Source organism: Talpa europaea (genome assembly GCF_964194135.1).
Source record: "Talpa europaea genome assembly, chromosome: 5".
NCBI classification, from domain to species: Eukaryota; Metazoa; Chordata; class Mammalia; order Eulipotyphla; family Talpidae; genus Talpa; species Talpa europaea.
In genome coordinates this window covers 1,415,346-1,429,931 of record NC_140071.1, presented here as the reverse complement: position 1 = coordinate 1,429,931, position 14,586 = coordinate 1,415,346, and the positions used below count along the sequence as shown (strand labels likewise).

The 14,586-nt window shown below is 61.6% G+C and overlaps 1 protein-coding gene across 1 annotated transcript in view; it reads right to left on the bottom strand.

Moving 5' to 3' along the window:
• ICE1 (interactor of little elongation complex ELL subunit 1) overlaps positions 1-12,622 on the bottom strand; it is a gene marked incomplete at both ends in the record, with an annotated part of 39,331 nt that extends 26,709 nt beyond the window's left edge. The window contains 6 exons of the mRNA XM_084233885.1: positions 433-470; positions 1,206-1,282; positions 2,513-2,624; positions 4,470-4,535; positions 5,347-5,405; positions 12,539-12,622. Coding sequence (XP_084090011.1) covers positions 433-470; positions 1,206-1,282; positions 2,513-2,624; positions 4,470-4,535; positions 5,347-5,405; positions 12,539-12,622 — 436 coding nt within the window. The remainder of the gene's footprint in view (positions 1-432; positions 471-1,205; positions 1,283-2,512; positions 2,625-4,469; positions 4,536-5,346; positions 5,406-12,538) is intronic.
• Between the last annotated feature and the right edge of the window lie 1,964 nt (positions 12,623-14,586).

The window sequence follows — 14,586 nt, the reverse complement described above, 5'->3', positions numbered from 1 at the left end:
GCCCCTGAGGATCTCCGCATGGCCCTGCAGGTGGAGACCAGATGCCCCAACCCATCCACACAGGGAAGGTCAGTCAGGGGCCACGTGCCGACCCTGAAGTAGGGAAGGCCACAGTGCGCATGTGGAGCCATAACTGTCTAAACACCAAGTATCTTGGCAGTAAAGCAGGAATGAGAGGCCCCAAGATTCAACTTTCAAGTTAAGTCCTCTGTGGCATGGCTGTCTCTACAGTTAACAGCCGGGACTGTTCTTCTTTGAGAGGGACGTTTCCAGAATGTGCCACACTACATCTGTGTCACCTCTGGTGACTGAGCAGTGCCTGTCACAGCCCTTGAGGCTGTCCTCGGGGTGAACGTCAGAGCAGAACCCTCCAGCGCTAGTCAAGCACCATAGCGCACCCAGCTCCAGCCCACCATGTGCTCCCCCAATTACCTTCCAGCTTCTTCACCTTGGCTTCGAGTTTCTTCTTCCTAGTAACACAGTTTTAAAAGTTAGAACAATTAAAAATAAAATTGTTCAGCAGAAAAAATTTACTATTGGTGGCACATATTTTTCAGGTGACTGAGGCCCATGTGACAAAAAATAAGAGTGACAGCGAGCAGCACCCCTGGCCCGTGAGGGCGAGCTGAGCATTCAGAGCCTGCCTTCTGCGCATCACCAGTGGGCAGGGCCGAAGAAACCGGTACCTTCTGCCACGTCTGAAGTGGCTGCAGGACCTGCAGAAGCCTACCCGGAGGGGGCAGCAGGGACCTGCGCTTGCTTAAGGCTGGTTTCCGAGCCAGAGCGGGGGAAGGCATAAGGAAGAGCCGGCACCTACTGCTGAGTCACGGCTGTATCAGACTGCTGGGCATGAGGCTCATGAGCTTCGTACTAAACTTCAAAATAAAGGTCTGGATGGTTCTGATGAGCCCTTCTTATTAACAGTAAGAATGACCACCATCCCCGGGACAGGGTCAAGATGGGGGGCACCGGTCTTCCTGCCCTAGGGAGCTCTTTCCCTGCGCAGCCCTGCAACGCAGCACAGCCAAGGCAGCTCTCTCCGCAGCCCATCAGGCGGGCACAGCTCCCACTCCACACATGTGCAAGCCGGGCTGACAGGCGCGCCAGGTCAAGAGGACACAGTGAATCGTGGCTGACAAGACCAGAGGGCAGAGAGACACAGCTCAAGGACCAGCTACCCTGCAGCCTGCTCCACGTGCACTTACTGGGCGTCGCTCCTCAAGCACTGCTCCTTCACGCGGGCGTACTCCTGGTGCGTGTCCTGGTAGAGCTTTAGAGAGCTCTGGAAAAAGAAACACGGAGGTACCGTCAATTTAAAACACCAGCAGCAACGCCTTACTTCGGTCTCGGTGAGCTAAGTTATTAAATGTCAACAAGAAACAAACCCTAAGAGTAAATAAATTAGGCGGAAAGCAAAGGGCGAGTCATTGACTATTCCAGTGGACATAAGTAGAGCCCTGTGATATGATTAGCAATCAAACAGAACTGTAAAATTTAAAATATACTAACTTTAAGGCAAATCCAAATCTTCATAATACTAAACGGCTAATATTTTTCTCACAACCAATTAAAATTCAGTAAAATCCCAAGCTATTTTAGGACGAACAAATCCCCGTCATCACTGCTTCTGTGCAGGCAGGCCGTCACACGGTCACCAGGCCGGGAAGGGTGCAGACCCACCCCAGCACCGCACGCCCTGGTGAGGAGGCGCGGGTGGCACCCTCTGGCCAGCGCTGGGCGAGCTCAGCGACTCTGCCTCACAGGCGAGGGCCAGGAGAGTAGCTGGCTTGCTCCTTCCGGCCACAGTGAACTGACAGGCTAGTCAGCGTTTCTTGCTCAGGTCTCACTCCAGCCTCACGTTTCCTCCCAGACAGAGCGGCGGAGGTCACTGGGCAGCAGAGGCCTGAGACACAGAGGCTGTGTGGCTTCCCCAGGCCGAGGATGGGCACCAGCGCAGGCACCGTGGACGTGGCGTGACTAGAGGAAGGCAGCGCCGAGAGCGGCCCGGAGCCAAGCGCCCAGCCCAGCTGGCTGTGCCCGCCCCCGCAAGCTGCCTGACTCGAAGAGCTTCAGATTTTTTTATTGTGTAAAAGCCAGAGAGTCTCTCTCCCAAGACTCCTATAAAGAATAAACCAAAATTTAGGTAGAAAGGCAAGTTTACGGCATTTTAGAAGAACTGTTTTATGCAAGTGAACTCTGGAATGAGGAAGAGGATTTCTCCACCATGACTTTTTGCATCTTATTTTACTTTTAAGATAAGAAAAACGTGATAAGACAACCAATGCAAGACAAAGTCACACAAATTCACAGCTAGGCGCCTCTACTGAACCTCTCCATGGCACAGCACCTAACCCAGCACACCACGGGGCGACTCGTGCAGGGCCCACGCCGCCCCCAGCCCGTGCTCCCGCCACACCAAGGCCCCTGGAAGCACAGCCCGCACCCGGCGGCAGCGAATTCTCAGGCTGTGCTGACGGCAGAAGCAGCTCTGTAGGAAAACAAGTGTAGGTACCTTTTTCTCTTCAAGCTCTGCTCTTAAAGATCCCAGATCTTCCTGACATTGCTGCAGAGAAGAAATTTTTTGAAGCATTTGTTCCACTTGGTGGTGCAGAGTACTATTCTCTCTACAAACGGACAATGCAGCAACATTACACAAGTGTCTACAGCCGACTGCAAAATCTACTGGCGGTTTTAGATTTTATTTCTAACTTAAAAAGGAATAAAGGACGCTTTTTAAAAGCATTCCCTCGACAGAACACAGCCCTCATGTCCCACTTCTTTGGCATTGAAGTTTAATTCTAATAAAACCACATTATTTCTTTTACAAGCCACCTGAGCAACAAGGAGAGTGCGCTCGCAGGCCCCGGGAAAGCCGGCCCAGCACTCCGGCTCACCTGGCCGCAGACGTCTCTTCCAAACTCGCCCTCGTTTATTCTACTTAAATCACGGGTGACCGGCGATTCAGTTTATAGCCGCCCTTTGCCTTCTTCTAAGTGACACGTGTAAACCAAGTGTGAAATGCTGCTAAACTTCCCAGTCTGTTTTACACTGTGTAAGCCACACGGGTAAAGGGCCAGGTAAAAAGGCCCGGTCACACAGACGATAACTGGACACCTTCATCTCTGGCCATTAAGAGGCGAAATTTCAAATTCTAGGAAGAGGTTCACGTGGATGATCTGACAGTCAGGAAATGTGACTCTTCCTGAATTGAGCCTCCAAGCCACACTCTCCATCTGTCATACCAGGGGGCACTTTGTCCCAGACTGTTTAGAATCTAGTTTGATGAATGTCTACCCCAAATCAGCTCTGAGAATCAGGGGCTTACCTTCTGGCAAACTGGAGCTGTGGAACCTCAGTTAAAGAAAACTGATAATGTTATCTGTGATACTTGTCTGAAAATAAAATTCACTTTAAAACAACATGCAATAAAATAAAATTTAAATAATAAAAAAACCAACATGTAATAATCTGTGTTCAAGATCATAATTGGAAGAAAATGATCATTCAAAGTTTCATCTGTAACAGAGTGACCCCTATTAATTACATATGCATCAAAAGTCAAGCTACACTTCTCTAAATTAAGTCTTTGATTAAGTATGATTGACTACAACTAAATTCCAAGAATAAAGACAAAGTGATACGCGGCTAGTGGAGAAGGCCTTGGTCCCCACACTCATCTGTCAAAAAGCCTGTCCGTTTCTCCAACAGTGGGACAAATCTGCACAATTCCAGCAGCAGAGTCTGCACTTACTAAGACCACATGCGGACATGTTTAATGGGTAATGAGTGAAAAAATCCAGAGAACGTAAAATCTAGATAAAATCTATCTCCTGCTGCCAGTCATATGCTGTAAGCGGCACAAAGTCACGCTTCCAAGTCCGCCTCCCGCAGATCCCTGCTCCCGCGTGGAGACACGCGCATGGCTGTTTGAGACGTGTTGTGCGAGAGTGCAAGTGTAACACTGAGAGGTGTTCCCTTACTTTCCTGAAATTCCTGCTACCTTGGCAAGAAAGAGAAGTTCATGATCTGGTGACATGAAATGTGCTCTCTGCCCCGAGACGGGGGTAAGAAACGAAAGGACCAGAATCACACGGCGCATCAGGAGCCGAGCTCTCCGGCACGGGCACCTGCCACACCACTTCAGCTCGCAGAGCAGATGGGGGCGGGAGGGCAGACTTTGAGCAAATACTCACTTGGAGCAAATGTCAAACGTGTTTCCAAAAGATCAATACTTACCTGTAGCTGAAGCCAAAACCAATGAACACATCACAGATTGCAAATTCAAGAATAATCAAAAATTTAAAGTTTTAATATTTATGCTAATTATTTTTCTTTCAAAAATTTTGCAAGTTTTAGAAAAGCGCATCCATGGTTTCCCTGAGAGATCGCTGGTATGCATGGGCGCCAGCGAGCAAGCGCGGGCCTCTCTTCCGAGAGAGGAAACGAGCACACGGTCTCCTAACGCTGGCCTGCGCCAGCAAAGGAGCAGGAAAAGGATATCGTCACATTTCTTCTGGTACTCCGTGAACAGGTTGCTGTGACAAGGAGAGAAGCGGGAGGTGAGAGGAAGACACACAAGGTCACAATCACGTTTCCCAGGCCCCAGGCCCCGCTCCCCGGGGCAGCACGCGGCTATACACCGCGGAACACGGCCACGTCTGCCCTCGCGGGTGCCCAGCGGGCCGCCAGGCGGAGCTGCAGAAAGGAATCACCACTCACACAGAGGGGAAATGGTTCACTTTCCCAGATCCAAAAAATAACCTCCCGGTTCACACCAGAGGCTACGCCAGGCCTAAAGCCACACGACCAGAGAGAGAGTGGGCGCACCATGGACACGGCATGCGCGAGCCCGGGAGGAGCGGGCCTCGGGGCGCAGGGCCCCCACGTGGCTGAAAAAGACGCGAGCCGACGACGGGTGCCGCGGCCGACGACGGGTGCCGCGGCCGTAAGCATTTGCCTTTGGCGGTACCAGTAAAAACTCTCTTTGGAGTCCTCTCCATGAGCAAAACACGAACGCGTGGATTTTTGGTAAAGCAAAGCGGCAGAAGCGCACCGCGAGAAAGCAGAGGGGCGCACGCACACATGCGCCCGCCGGGTGAGCCTTTCACTCCAAATCTCTCATTCAAGTTAACCCGTACCCTGGAAACTCGCTCACTTTACAGAATTAAAAAGCACATCTCACACCTATGAAAAACTTACTTGAGGTCCAGCTAAAAAGACCTGGGGTTTAGAAAAGAGGTTTGCAACCCTCCACTTGAGCGAAAATCACTCCCGAAGCCCCTTCGGTGGACAGGCTGACCACCCATGCGGGGCGGGCGGCGAGAGGCCGGACCCGGGAATACTCACTCGATGTTGATAATCTTCTGCTTCAAAGTAACTAATGCTTCCACGTGTTCATTTAAATTCTGAAAGAAAAGAAATCACAATCATTTGTTTTTAAAACAGTAAATGACGGTGCGCACGACTGCCCGGGACGCGCCGGGGCCTGGGGAGGCAGCGGGCGCGCACCCTTCAATGCACGGACTGCGGGCCACGCTCGCGAGGCCCAGACAGCCGAGCGGGGACAGAGTGATGAAAATCAGCCGGATGAGAGAATAAAAACCCCATGGGCAGGACCATCAGGAGCAGCAATGTGGGGCCAGGAGGGATCGGGGCCCTCTGCACGGCGGGGCACCACCTGGGGCTCGGGTACCGGCCACGCAGAGACCCCTGGGACTCGGGACCGCGCCCACGCTCCTGCCACCCAAGCACAGGCTGTTCTCGGGTGACCTTTCCTTGAACGCCCCTTCTCCCGAGGAAGCGCCCGGCGCGCTTCGCGTCTAACCCCACCCCTCTCTCCGCACAGAGGCCCGGGAACAGCGCGGCCCCTGCTCGCACCAGCCCGTGTGCCAAGGCCCCGGGCGCACAGGGACGCGCCCAGAGGGCGGGTGGAAGCGCTCGGCCACGGCCCCACCTGCCGGACGTGGCTTGGCCTGGGGACCCGGGGGCTGACGTGTGTCGCCTCCGCTCTCCAGCCGCTGACCAGGCCCTCGCGCAAGGGCCCTGAGGACCTTCCTGAACTCACACGCACAGGCAGCGGGTTTCCCTGCCCAGCGCCCGGCACACAGCCCCCGCACGCTCCTCGGGGCCCAGGCCTGTCAGGGCAGGCCGAAGGGTCCCGTCTCCGCTGCACCCAGCTCCCCTGGGGCTGGCGGTGCCCACACAGCCTCTGCCCACCGGGAGGCTGCGCGCTTGAGGGACGGCACACCGCATCCAGCGTGACCAACAGACACGCGTGCGACCGGATCGTTAAAATGTCACCACACACGCGCACCCAGCGCCATCGCTCACCGAGCAGAAGCTGTCCGTTTTAAACACTTGGGTTTCCTACCAGACCCAGAAGGCCCTCTCCCCCAGAGGCTAACATCAAGGCTCCTGCGATGCTATTCAAGGACTTCCACGCCTTTCCCCTCCCTTGTCCTCAGCCGCTCTGGCCCGGGCTCGTGCGTGGGGGACGCGCGGCGAGAATAAAGGGGCTGACGGGCGGACAGCGCGAGCCGCGTAGCTGGCGCGCCGAACGACAGAGCCTTCCTCCCAGAGAAACACATGCCCACGGCGCCGCAGCACGAAACCTCAGAACAGCAGAGGCAAAGCAAAAACTGTCTGATTCCAGAGACAAATAAACCGAAGCCACGGGCAGAGCCGCAGGAAGCAGGTGGCGCCGGCCTCCGCTGCCCAGAAGCCAGACAGCAGCCTCCACGGCAGCCTCCGCAGCGTCCGAGGAAGAGGGCGCCTGGGAGAGGCCCGCACGAGCCCCCACGTCCCCGAGGTCTCCCCAACCTGCTCAGGAGCGGCCCGACCGCGCCGGCACAGACGGGAGGCAGGATCCCGAGGCAGCAGCCCCGGCCGGGGAGGGCAACGCTCTTTCCCCGGAAGGAGCGCGCGAGGCTGGCCCGCCGCAGGGTCCCGTGGACACCGGGCAGGGGCGGCTCCCGTGGGGCACCCGCACCGTGGCCAGGCTTTAAACAGAAGTGATTCTTCCTCTTCCTTCCTTCCTTTTCGAAACCTTTACCTTCCCTGTTCTGCTCAGAGGCTATTCCCTGAGGGGCGGACTCCGCCAGAGGCATTCCAGAAGCCTCAGCTTCCAGTCACTCACAGCTGGATTCCAGCTCCAGTTCCACTGCCGGGTGCCCTTGGGCACATTTACTTAACCTCTCCCGCTGCGTCCAGAACCGTTTCCAAGGCCCTGGCGGCGGAAGCGCGGGTCACGTGACTGGTGCGCCCGGGATCACGCGCAGGAGCCGCAGGAAGCGTTCCACCCAGCCGCTGGCCTGGAGTGAGCCCTCCGTGACGTTCAAGATGAGCGAGTAATATTAAAATATAATCAAAAATAAAATACAATCATCAGTCAGAAGAAACAAGCAGACGGCAGAAAAGGAGCCGTCCCTGGCGCTCACTCCAGAGGGCAGCTCTGGGCCGCGTGCGGCCTGACGACGGCCACTCCGAACAGGGCTGGCTGCTGAGCGGACGGCAGAGGCGGGGTGGCTCGGGCAGAGAGGGCGCTGGGCAGACAGAGCTCCAGCCCCGCCCTTCCGGATCAGACACCCAACCCCCAGCCCGCACCTGAAAAGCAGCAGCAGCAGCAGCAGCAATGTGGTCCGACTCCGCAGCAACATGAGCCTCACACATGGGCCTCCCGCCCTGGCGCCCTCGGGGTGACCGCTCCGCGCCACCACCACCATGGCCTTGTAACAGGGTGGTCCCCAGGAAAGGGGGAGGTTCCCTGCCCCACCCAAAAGGGGGAGGTTCCCTGTTACAGCCTGAGGGCGATCCCCGGCCAGGGGGCTGCCCACAGGACGACGACGCAGACCTCGCCTGGCTCCCCGCGGCTACCCTCAGCAGTGGATTTCAGGGGATCCGCCTGTTCTGCTCCCCACTCTGCCTCTGATGAGTCCTCTCATCCCCCCCACGCCCCACATCTCTGGCCTACATCCCAGTTCTTCTATGCAAAAATAAATCTTTTTTAAAAAAGAAAAGAAACACATACAGCGCAGGCACTCGGAAGGGGGCTGCAGGGGTCGGGGCTGCCGGCCGCCACGAATCCCCTAAGTCCACCCGTCTATGCCACGTGACACGCGCCGCCAGCCCCGGTGTCTCCGAGCAATGCACGCGCACAGCGGCCTACAGGGAAAGGCCGGCTAGTGCAGATGCCCCGGGGGCTGCTGCACATCCCGGTCCCCCCGGCCTTTCTCGGAAGGTCTGGCCGCAGGACACCAGACCCCACCAGCTTGCGACATCGCCAAGCAATTTTTTCTACCTGATGAAATGTCACTGCGCTGGCCAGCAAGTCTGGAACCAGGACCCGCGGCATCCCGACAGGTAGGGAGGCCCCGCAGACCAGGTGCCCTCGCAAAGGCTCCCACTGCGCCTACCGCCAGGCCCCTGGGCACCGCTGCAAGCTCCGGGGGGCTCCTCCTCCCAGGCCAGCGGCACACGGCCCGGTTTCTCTGATGACTGCTCTTCTCCCAGCAGCTCGAACCCGACCATCTGGAGCTTCCACCCTACTGTGCGCTGCAAAGCTGAGATTTACTCCCAGTCCTCTGCCCTTTTGTGTCCTTGCAGACCCAAAGGGCACGAGGGCCACTCAGTTCTCACTAGCCCACTCCCCAGCGCTGGCCTTCTACTGCTCATGTAAGGGGGGGGGTCCCCAGGAAAAGGGGAGGCTCCAGGCTCCCTGCCCCCCGCCAAAAGCAGGGTGGAGCTGAGCAGGGAGAGAAGCACAGAGGAGACTGAGGAAGGAAGAAGCAGGGTGGAGCCAGAAGGAGCCCTGGAGGAGGCACGTGGAGCTGAGAGACACGTGAAGAAGCTGCGCTTGCCTTGTGGGCGTGGACGGGTGACACAGATGCGGGTGAGAGACCCGTGGGGAGGGGACCATGGCGGCTTTTGTCTTGATTTTGATTTTGCTCTTTCCCCCCCAGACTCGTCTGGTGGCTTCTGACCCTTTTCTGTGGGTCCCCACTGGAAGGTGCTTTGGACTGTGGCAGCTCTGGGGCCTTGCTCTGGGCCAGTCCTGCTCGGGTGGACTTTTACCCACGAGGGGACGGGTCACTTTTTGGGTGCTTGATTTAGAAACCAGATTCTGCGCCTTTCCCGTGTTGTTTCCTAAGTGTATTAAAGTTCCTTCCCATCAAAGTCTCCTATGCTTCGTGTTGCTAGGGCGGAGAGCAGAGCCTATTGAGAGCAGGCAGGGGGTGCGGGGTCTGGGGTGCCCCCTCCTGCCCCGTAACACTCAGACCTCCTGCTCCCACTTCCGCTCTCCCGACCCAGCGCCCTCCCGAGTGTCCCTGCGAGCACTTGGAGTGGAGCGAAGGAGCCTGGGGGAGGCCCCCCTCGCCCTGCCCGCCCTGGGAAGGGACTCTGCCCCCAGCTAAGCACACTGGGCGAAGGGGCACCAGGGTCCAGCCCGGAGCCAGCCTGGTGCCGACAGGAGGTGGCCTGAGGTAACCGTGTAGGAGGGAAATGCTCGGGGCACAGACCAGGGTCGGAGGCAGGCCCCAGGGGAGCAGGCTGCGCCCTCGGCCTCAGCAGTCCCGCGGGCGGGCTGGAAGAGCTGCTCAGAGGACTGTCCTGGGCCTGGTGGGAGGTCTGGCAGCACACACCTCTCCTCATGAGTTGGCCAGACACCCCCGCCACCCCACGGTGGCTGCAGAAAAGTGTTACTACCACGAAGGCCTGAGTGAGATGTAGCTCTGGAAAGACCTGCTGCAGGTGGGCTTAGCTGGCCTCGGGGAACTGGATTTCTGGAAGGTTCCCACTACTCCCCGATTGAGGAGAGGCTCCCTGTGCAGGAGGCGTGTGACGTGGTCTACGCTGAAACTGCCTTCCTTTGGGGAGTCTGGGATTTGGGTACAGCCTAGGCATGGGCTGCCCACTTGGTCAAACCCCAATAACCTTTGTCTCTCATGAGTGTTCCCAGTACACAGCGCTTCAGGGTGTCACACACGGAGCCGAGGGAGCTAAGCGCAGCGCGGCCCGCTTCTTGCCTTGGCCCCTGTGCCTGTCCCCCCGGCGCCCTGCACTCCGGCATGGGTCGCGCCTGGTCTTCCTAGCAGTAAGGATTTGTGGGTGGCCTCAGGGACCTCCAAGAGTGCAATCAGACCTCCTGCAAATGCTCCCCAGACAACACCAGACTCTATTTTCCCAATGTTCCCGCAGTGAAGACTGGGAAGGAGCAAAGAGCGCGCGCGGACGCGGCCACACAGCACGCACTCCGGGCAGGACCTGACCCTGAGGGAGGGGCCGCGGCTGTGGCACCATCCAGCTCCCTCTCCCACGGGAGCTGCCGCCACCCGGCTAACACCCCGACATCACCAGGCCTCTGCATTTCTGGAGCTTTTCTAGTAAGTTCATAATTCTTTCAAAATACATTTTTTTTCCGTAAATCGCATTGATCACATCCACTGCTTTGCTGGGGGTCACCTGGTGACCTGTTCCGCTTGCGTCCCCTCCAGCCGCCACATCTCTTCCCGCCTTTGCAGAAGGAGCTTTGCAGAAACAAGGACCGCGTCAGAGACAGCACTCACAGCCAACCACCCGATTTCCCGGGCGCCACAGACGGGGCCACGAGCCTCGCCCGGGTCTGCCTCCAAGTCGCCGGGCGCAGCCAGGTGGGTCCCTGCACCAGGCCGCGGGCAAGACCCCTTATGGGAAAAGCCTGTGGACGCTAGATTTGGAGCCGGCAGGTGGCTCCTGCTGCTGCTCCGAGTGGCGAGGCAAGGGCCGAGGGGGACTCCTCGGGGCCTCCGCCATCGCCTCTGGGCTGCAGCCCGATGCAGGCTGTGCAAGCGAAAGGGACCAGGGCGCGTCTCGTCTCTGGCTGAACCAGAAGCAACAGCGGCTCCTGTGATCATGAGACCGCGGCGGGCTGAGCTCGCCCCTGAAGACCCAGGCAGAGGCAGCATGATGTGACCCTGCAGTGCGCCGTCCGCCCAGCCGAGCAGGATCCCAAATCCCCACAGCGGCCTGCAGGGCCCCCCAGTAAGGCCGCCCGCCTGCACACCTCCTGCCTGCCTGCCTGCAGGGGGCCGTTGGTGCGCCCCCCAGGCCCCTCTGTGCACAGCCAACCCCGCCGCCACAGACCTGGACGGGCCTCCGGGAGGGGCTGACTAGGTCGGCAGAGCTCATCTGAAGGGCATCAGCGTCCTGAGCAGAGAGACCCCGGGCAGCCTTCCCCCTCTCTGAGCGCGTGGACACAAGACAGCCCCCCACCAGGTGCCCAAGGTGCGGGGCCGGGCTCAGCCCCCCAGCTGAAGACTGTGAGAAGCACCTGCTCACAGGCCACTCGGCCTGGGCCACTCTGGGACAGCAGCCTGAGCCACTCACTCCACGCCCCGCGGGCCAGCCTGGCCTACGTCCTCTGCCAGGCTCCGGGGGCCTCAGCCCTGCACACAGGACCATCCACGCCGCCGCGGAGGCTTCCCTCCCGGGCCATCCACACGCTGAGGGTCTCTCCCCCTCGGTCAGCTGTGACCTCCTCTGTGAGCCTTTAAACTTCAGTCCCACCGGCCACTGGCCCCTCTCGCCTTCACTTACTGCCAACGCAGTTATTACTGGGCCGGGTTTGGAGCGCCGGAGCCGGACCCCAAGGGCTCAGCGCCTGCCTCGGTGAGGGAAAAACTCAACGTTGAGACCAGCGCTGAGCAAAAAGCAAGAAACGGATGGTCACACCGGGTGAGGAGAGCCTCTGGGCAGAGAGGGGCCGCGTGGCCGCCGCCGAGGGGCGCGCGGCAGGAGTGGGGGTGCGGGGAGCGCGGGGCGGGGTGGGACGCGGGCGTCTCCAGTGGGCCGGCTGAGGCCCGTGGGTCTCCGGGTGACCTGGTCCGTCCACCTGGAGGAGCGGCCTGCGCCGGGTGTGCGGGTTTCCGACACGCGATCTCCGCCGTCACGCGGGTTTTCCAAACAGTCAGCTCTCACCGGCCGGGCGCCCCGCCCCACGCGCCGCCGCCCCGGCCCAGCTCCCTCCCGCCTGCGCGGCCCCCGCGCCCCCCATTCCCGAGGCTCCAGCAACTCCAGGGCCTGCGCCGCGGCCCCCCGCATCGGACACCGCAGGCGGCCCGGCCCGGCCCCCGCGGGCGCGCGTCCCGCAGGCAGCACGCACAACCCCAGGAGGGCCGCGGGCAGCCCGGGCTGCGGAACCTGAAGCCGCGGCTCCCCGCCGCCGCCCGCCGCGCCCCGGGGCCGCCGGCCTTGCGGGCAGAGGACCCGCCGGGTCACCGCAGCCCCGGCCCGCGGCCTCGGTGCAGACGCGGCGCGTCAAGAGGCCGGCCCGGGGCCCGGCGCCGGCGGTCAGGACGGCCCGAGGCTCCACGGCGCGGCCCTGCCCTGCCCTGCCCCGGGCGAGGAATGCCCGGCGCGCCGCCCCGCCCGCCCGCCCGCCCGCCCGGCCGAAGGCGGCCCCGGGCCCGGGGGCCGCGCGCCAGCCCAGGCCGCGCCCGCCCCCGCCGCCCCCGCCGCCCCCGCCGCCCCGCGCCCGAGCAGAGGCCGCCGCCCCGCCGCTCACCTGCCGCATGGAGGCGCAGCCCTGGCAGCGCGCGAGCTCGGCCGCCGTCCCGGGCGCCGCCGAGCGGGTCTCGCCCGGCATCATGGTGCCTCCGCCGGGCGCGCCGGGCCCGCTCGCCTCAGGGGCCCGCGGCCTCGGCCCCGCCCTGGGCCCGCTGACGCCGCCGGGGCCGCCGCCCGCCAGGCCGCCTCCCGCCGCGTCCGGGCGGGTCCATCCGCGCGCCGAGGTCCCCGTGGGGCCGGCGAGGGCGGTCGGGCCGAGCCGCCGCGGGCGCCACCGAGAAACGCCGCCCGGCGCGGCCCCCGAGCGCGACGCGGCCCCGCCAGGCCCCCGCCCCGCCCGGGCTCGCCCCGCCCCCGGCGCCGCGGGGCTGCCCGAGGCGCCGCCGGAGCGGAGTCGGGAGGGGAGCGGCGTCGCCTCGGCGGCGGCGAGGCCCGCACCGCGAGGCACGAGGGGCGCGGCGTCGGGGTGCGCCTCCTCCGCGGGCGGGGGCTGCTCTTCCGCCACGGGCCGGCGCGGTGCAGGCGTGAGAGAGACGCCTAAAGCGCCCCACGGGGGCGGGGCGGGCCGCCCGTGACGTCACCCAGGCGCCGCGGCATCGGAGGACCCCGGCCGGCCCGGGCGAGCGCGCCGGCGCCTGGAGGGGCCGCGGCGGCCGGGAGAAGGCGGACCCGGCTCCCGGCGCGGCTGTCCGCGCCGCCCCGCGCCCCCTCCGCCCGCTGGGCCCTGCGGGCCACCCGCCGTCCCCCCGCGAGCCTCCCGGCGGCCTGCACGCAGGCCCTGGGCGAGCCGCGGTGCTGGCCCTTGCAGGACGGCCGCGGGGGAAGCCCTGGCCTGGCCGCAGTTGGGGGCGACCCCACCCCGACCCTCGCGCCTCGTCTGCGGGGTCCGCCCCCCGCCCGCGTTGACCCTCCCGCAGCCTGCGGCCCCCGGCCCGGGCGGACGGGCCGGTGTCCAGTCCCGTGCTCGACGCCCCGCCCGGGGAAGGGCCTGGCGGGCCGGGAGAGGAGGGGTGCAGCGGGGGCGAGGGGTGAGCAGGGAGGCAGACGCACCTGGGGAGACACCGGGGACCCCGAAGGGAGGGAAAACACCTACCCGGGTCCTAGGGCGCCAGGGCGGGCGTCGGGGCTGGCATGGGCGTCCGCGGTGGCTGAGCTTGCAAGTTGTCCAAATGCCCTTTCCCCGGAGCGCCTGAGCCCTGGGAGGCGCCCGCTCTCCGGAGCTTTTCCTCCCACGCGGTGGAGGCCCGCGCCCCGCACACCGAGCCTCGCAGGTGCTTGACCCATTGCCCCTGCCTACCTTTGCTCCACCGTCCTTGTCCTCGCCTGGCCGGGAAGACCGGCCTCCGCCTCCACACACCATCAGCCCTTCTACCCCTTGGGGTCCTCCAGGTCACCTCCACCCCCCCAAGCATGCTAACTCCCTTTTTGGGGGGTTTGGGGGGGCCTTTAGCACAGAGTAATTTTTTATAACTCCACATTTTGACTTGAATTAAAGTGATTTTTATGTCTTTGAGGTGAGTTTCTCTAAATTCTGCAAAGTGCCCTGCCCGGTAGTGCTCCGTGAAAGTCACAGTGGATCAGATCTGCTGCCACTAATTGAAGGCGAACGAGTATCACCTCTTCTGTTCAAAAATGAAAGCGCATTTCTTGCTGAAATGGAGCAGCCCAGCTGGTGGGTTCTCACACACATGCTTTAGATGGCAGGACAAGCCCAAAATGCAGACATGGAGACGAGAGTGAGGAAAAGGGAGACTAGGGAGAGCAGAGGGAAAGAACAGATTTGCCAGCCTGCAGCCAGGTGCCATTTAGCAACCCCAGGTAGCCTGTGCTCAGCTGAGGCCAGGGTCCAGGCAGGAGCCACAGGCAGCAAGCCAGTCCCCAGAGCAGCAGGCTGAGAACCCTCAAAGTGCCTAGGCAGTCCAGAGCGACCCCACCACAGGTGGGAGCTAGTCGGAGAGCCCCAGCCCAAGAGCTACAGTGGGACCAAGTGAGGAAGCCTCCAGCTTGACGGCCTGTTCTGTGTTTAAAGGCCACTGGCAGGCCCTG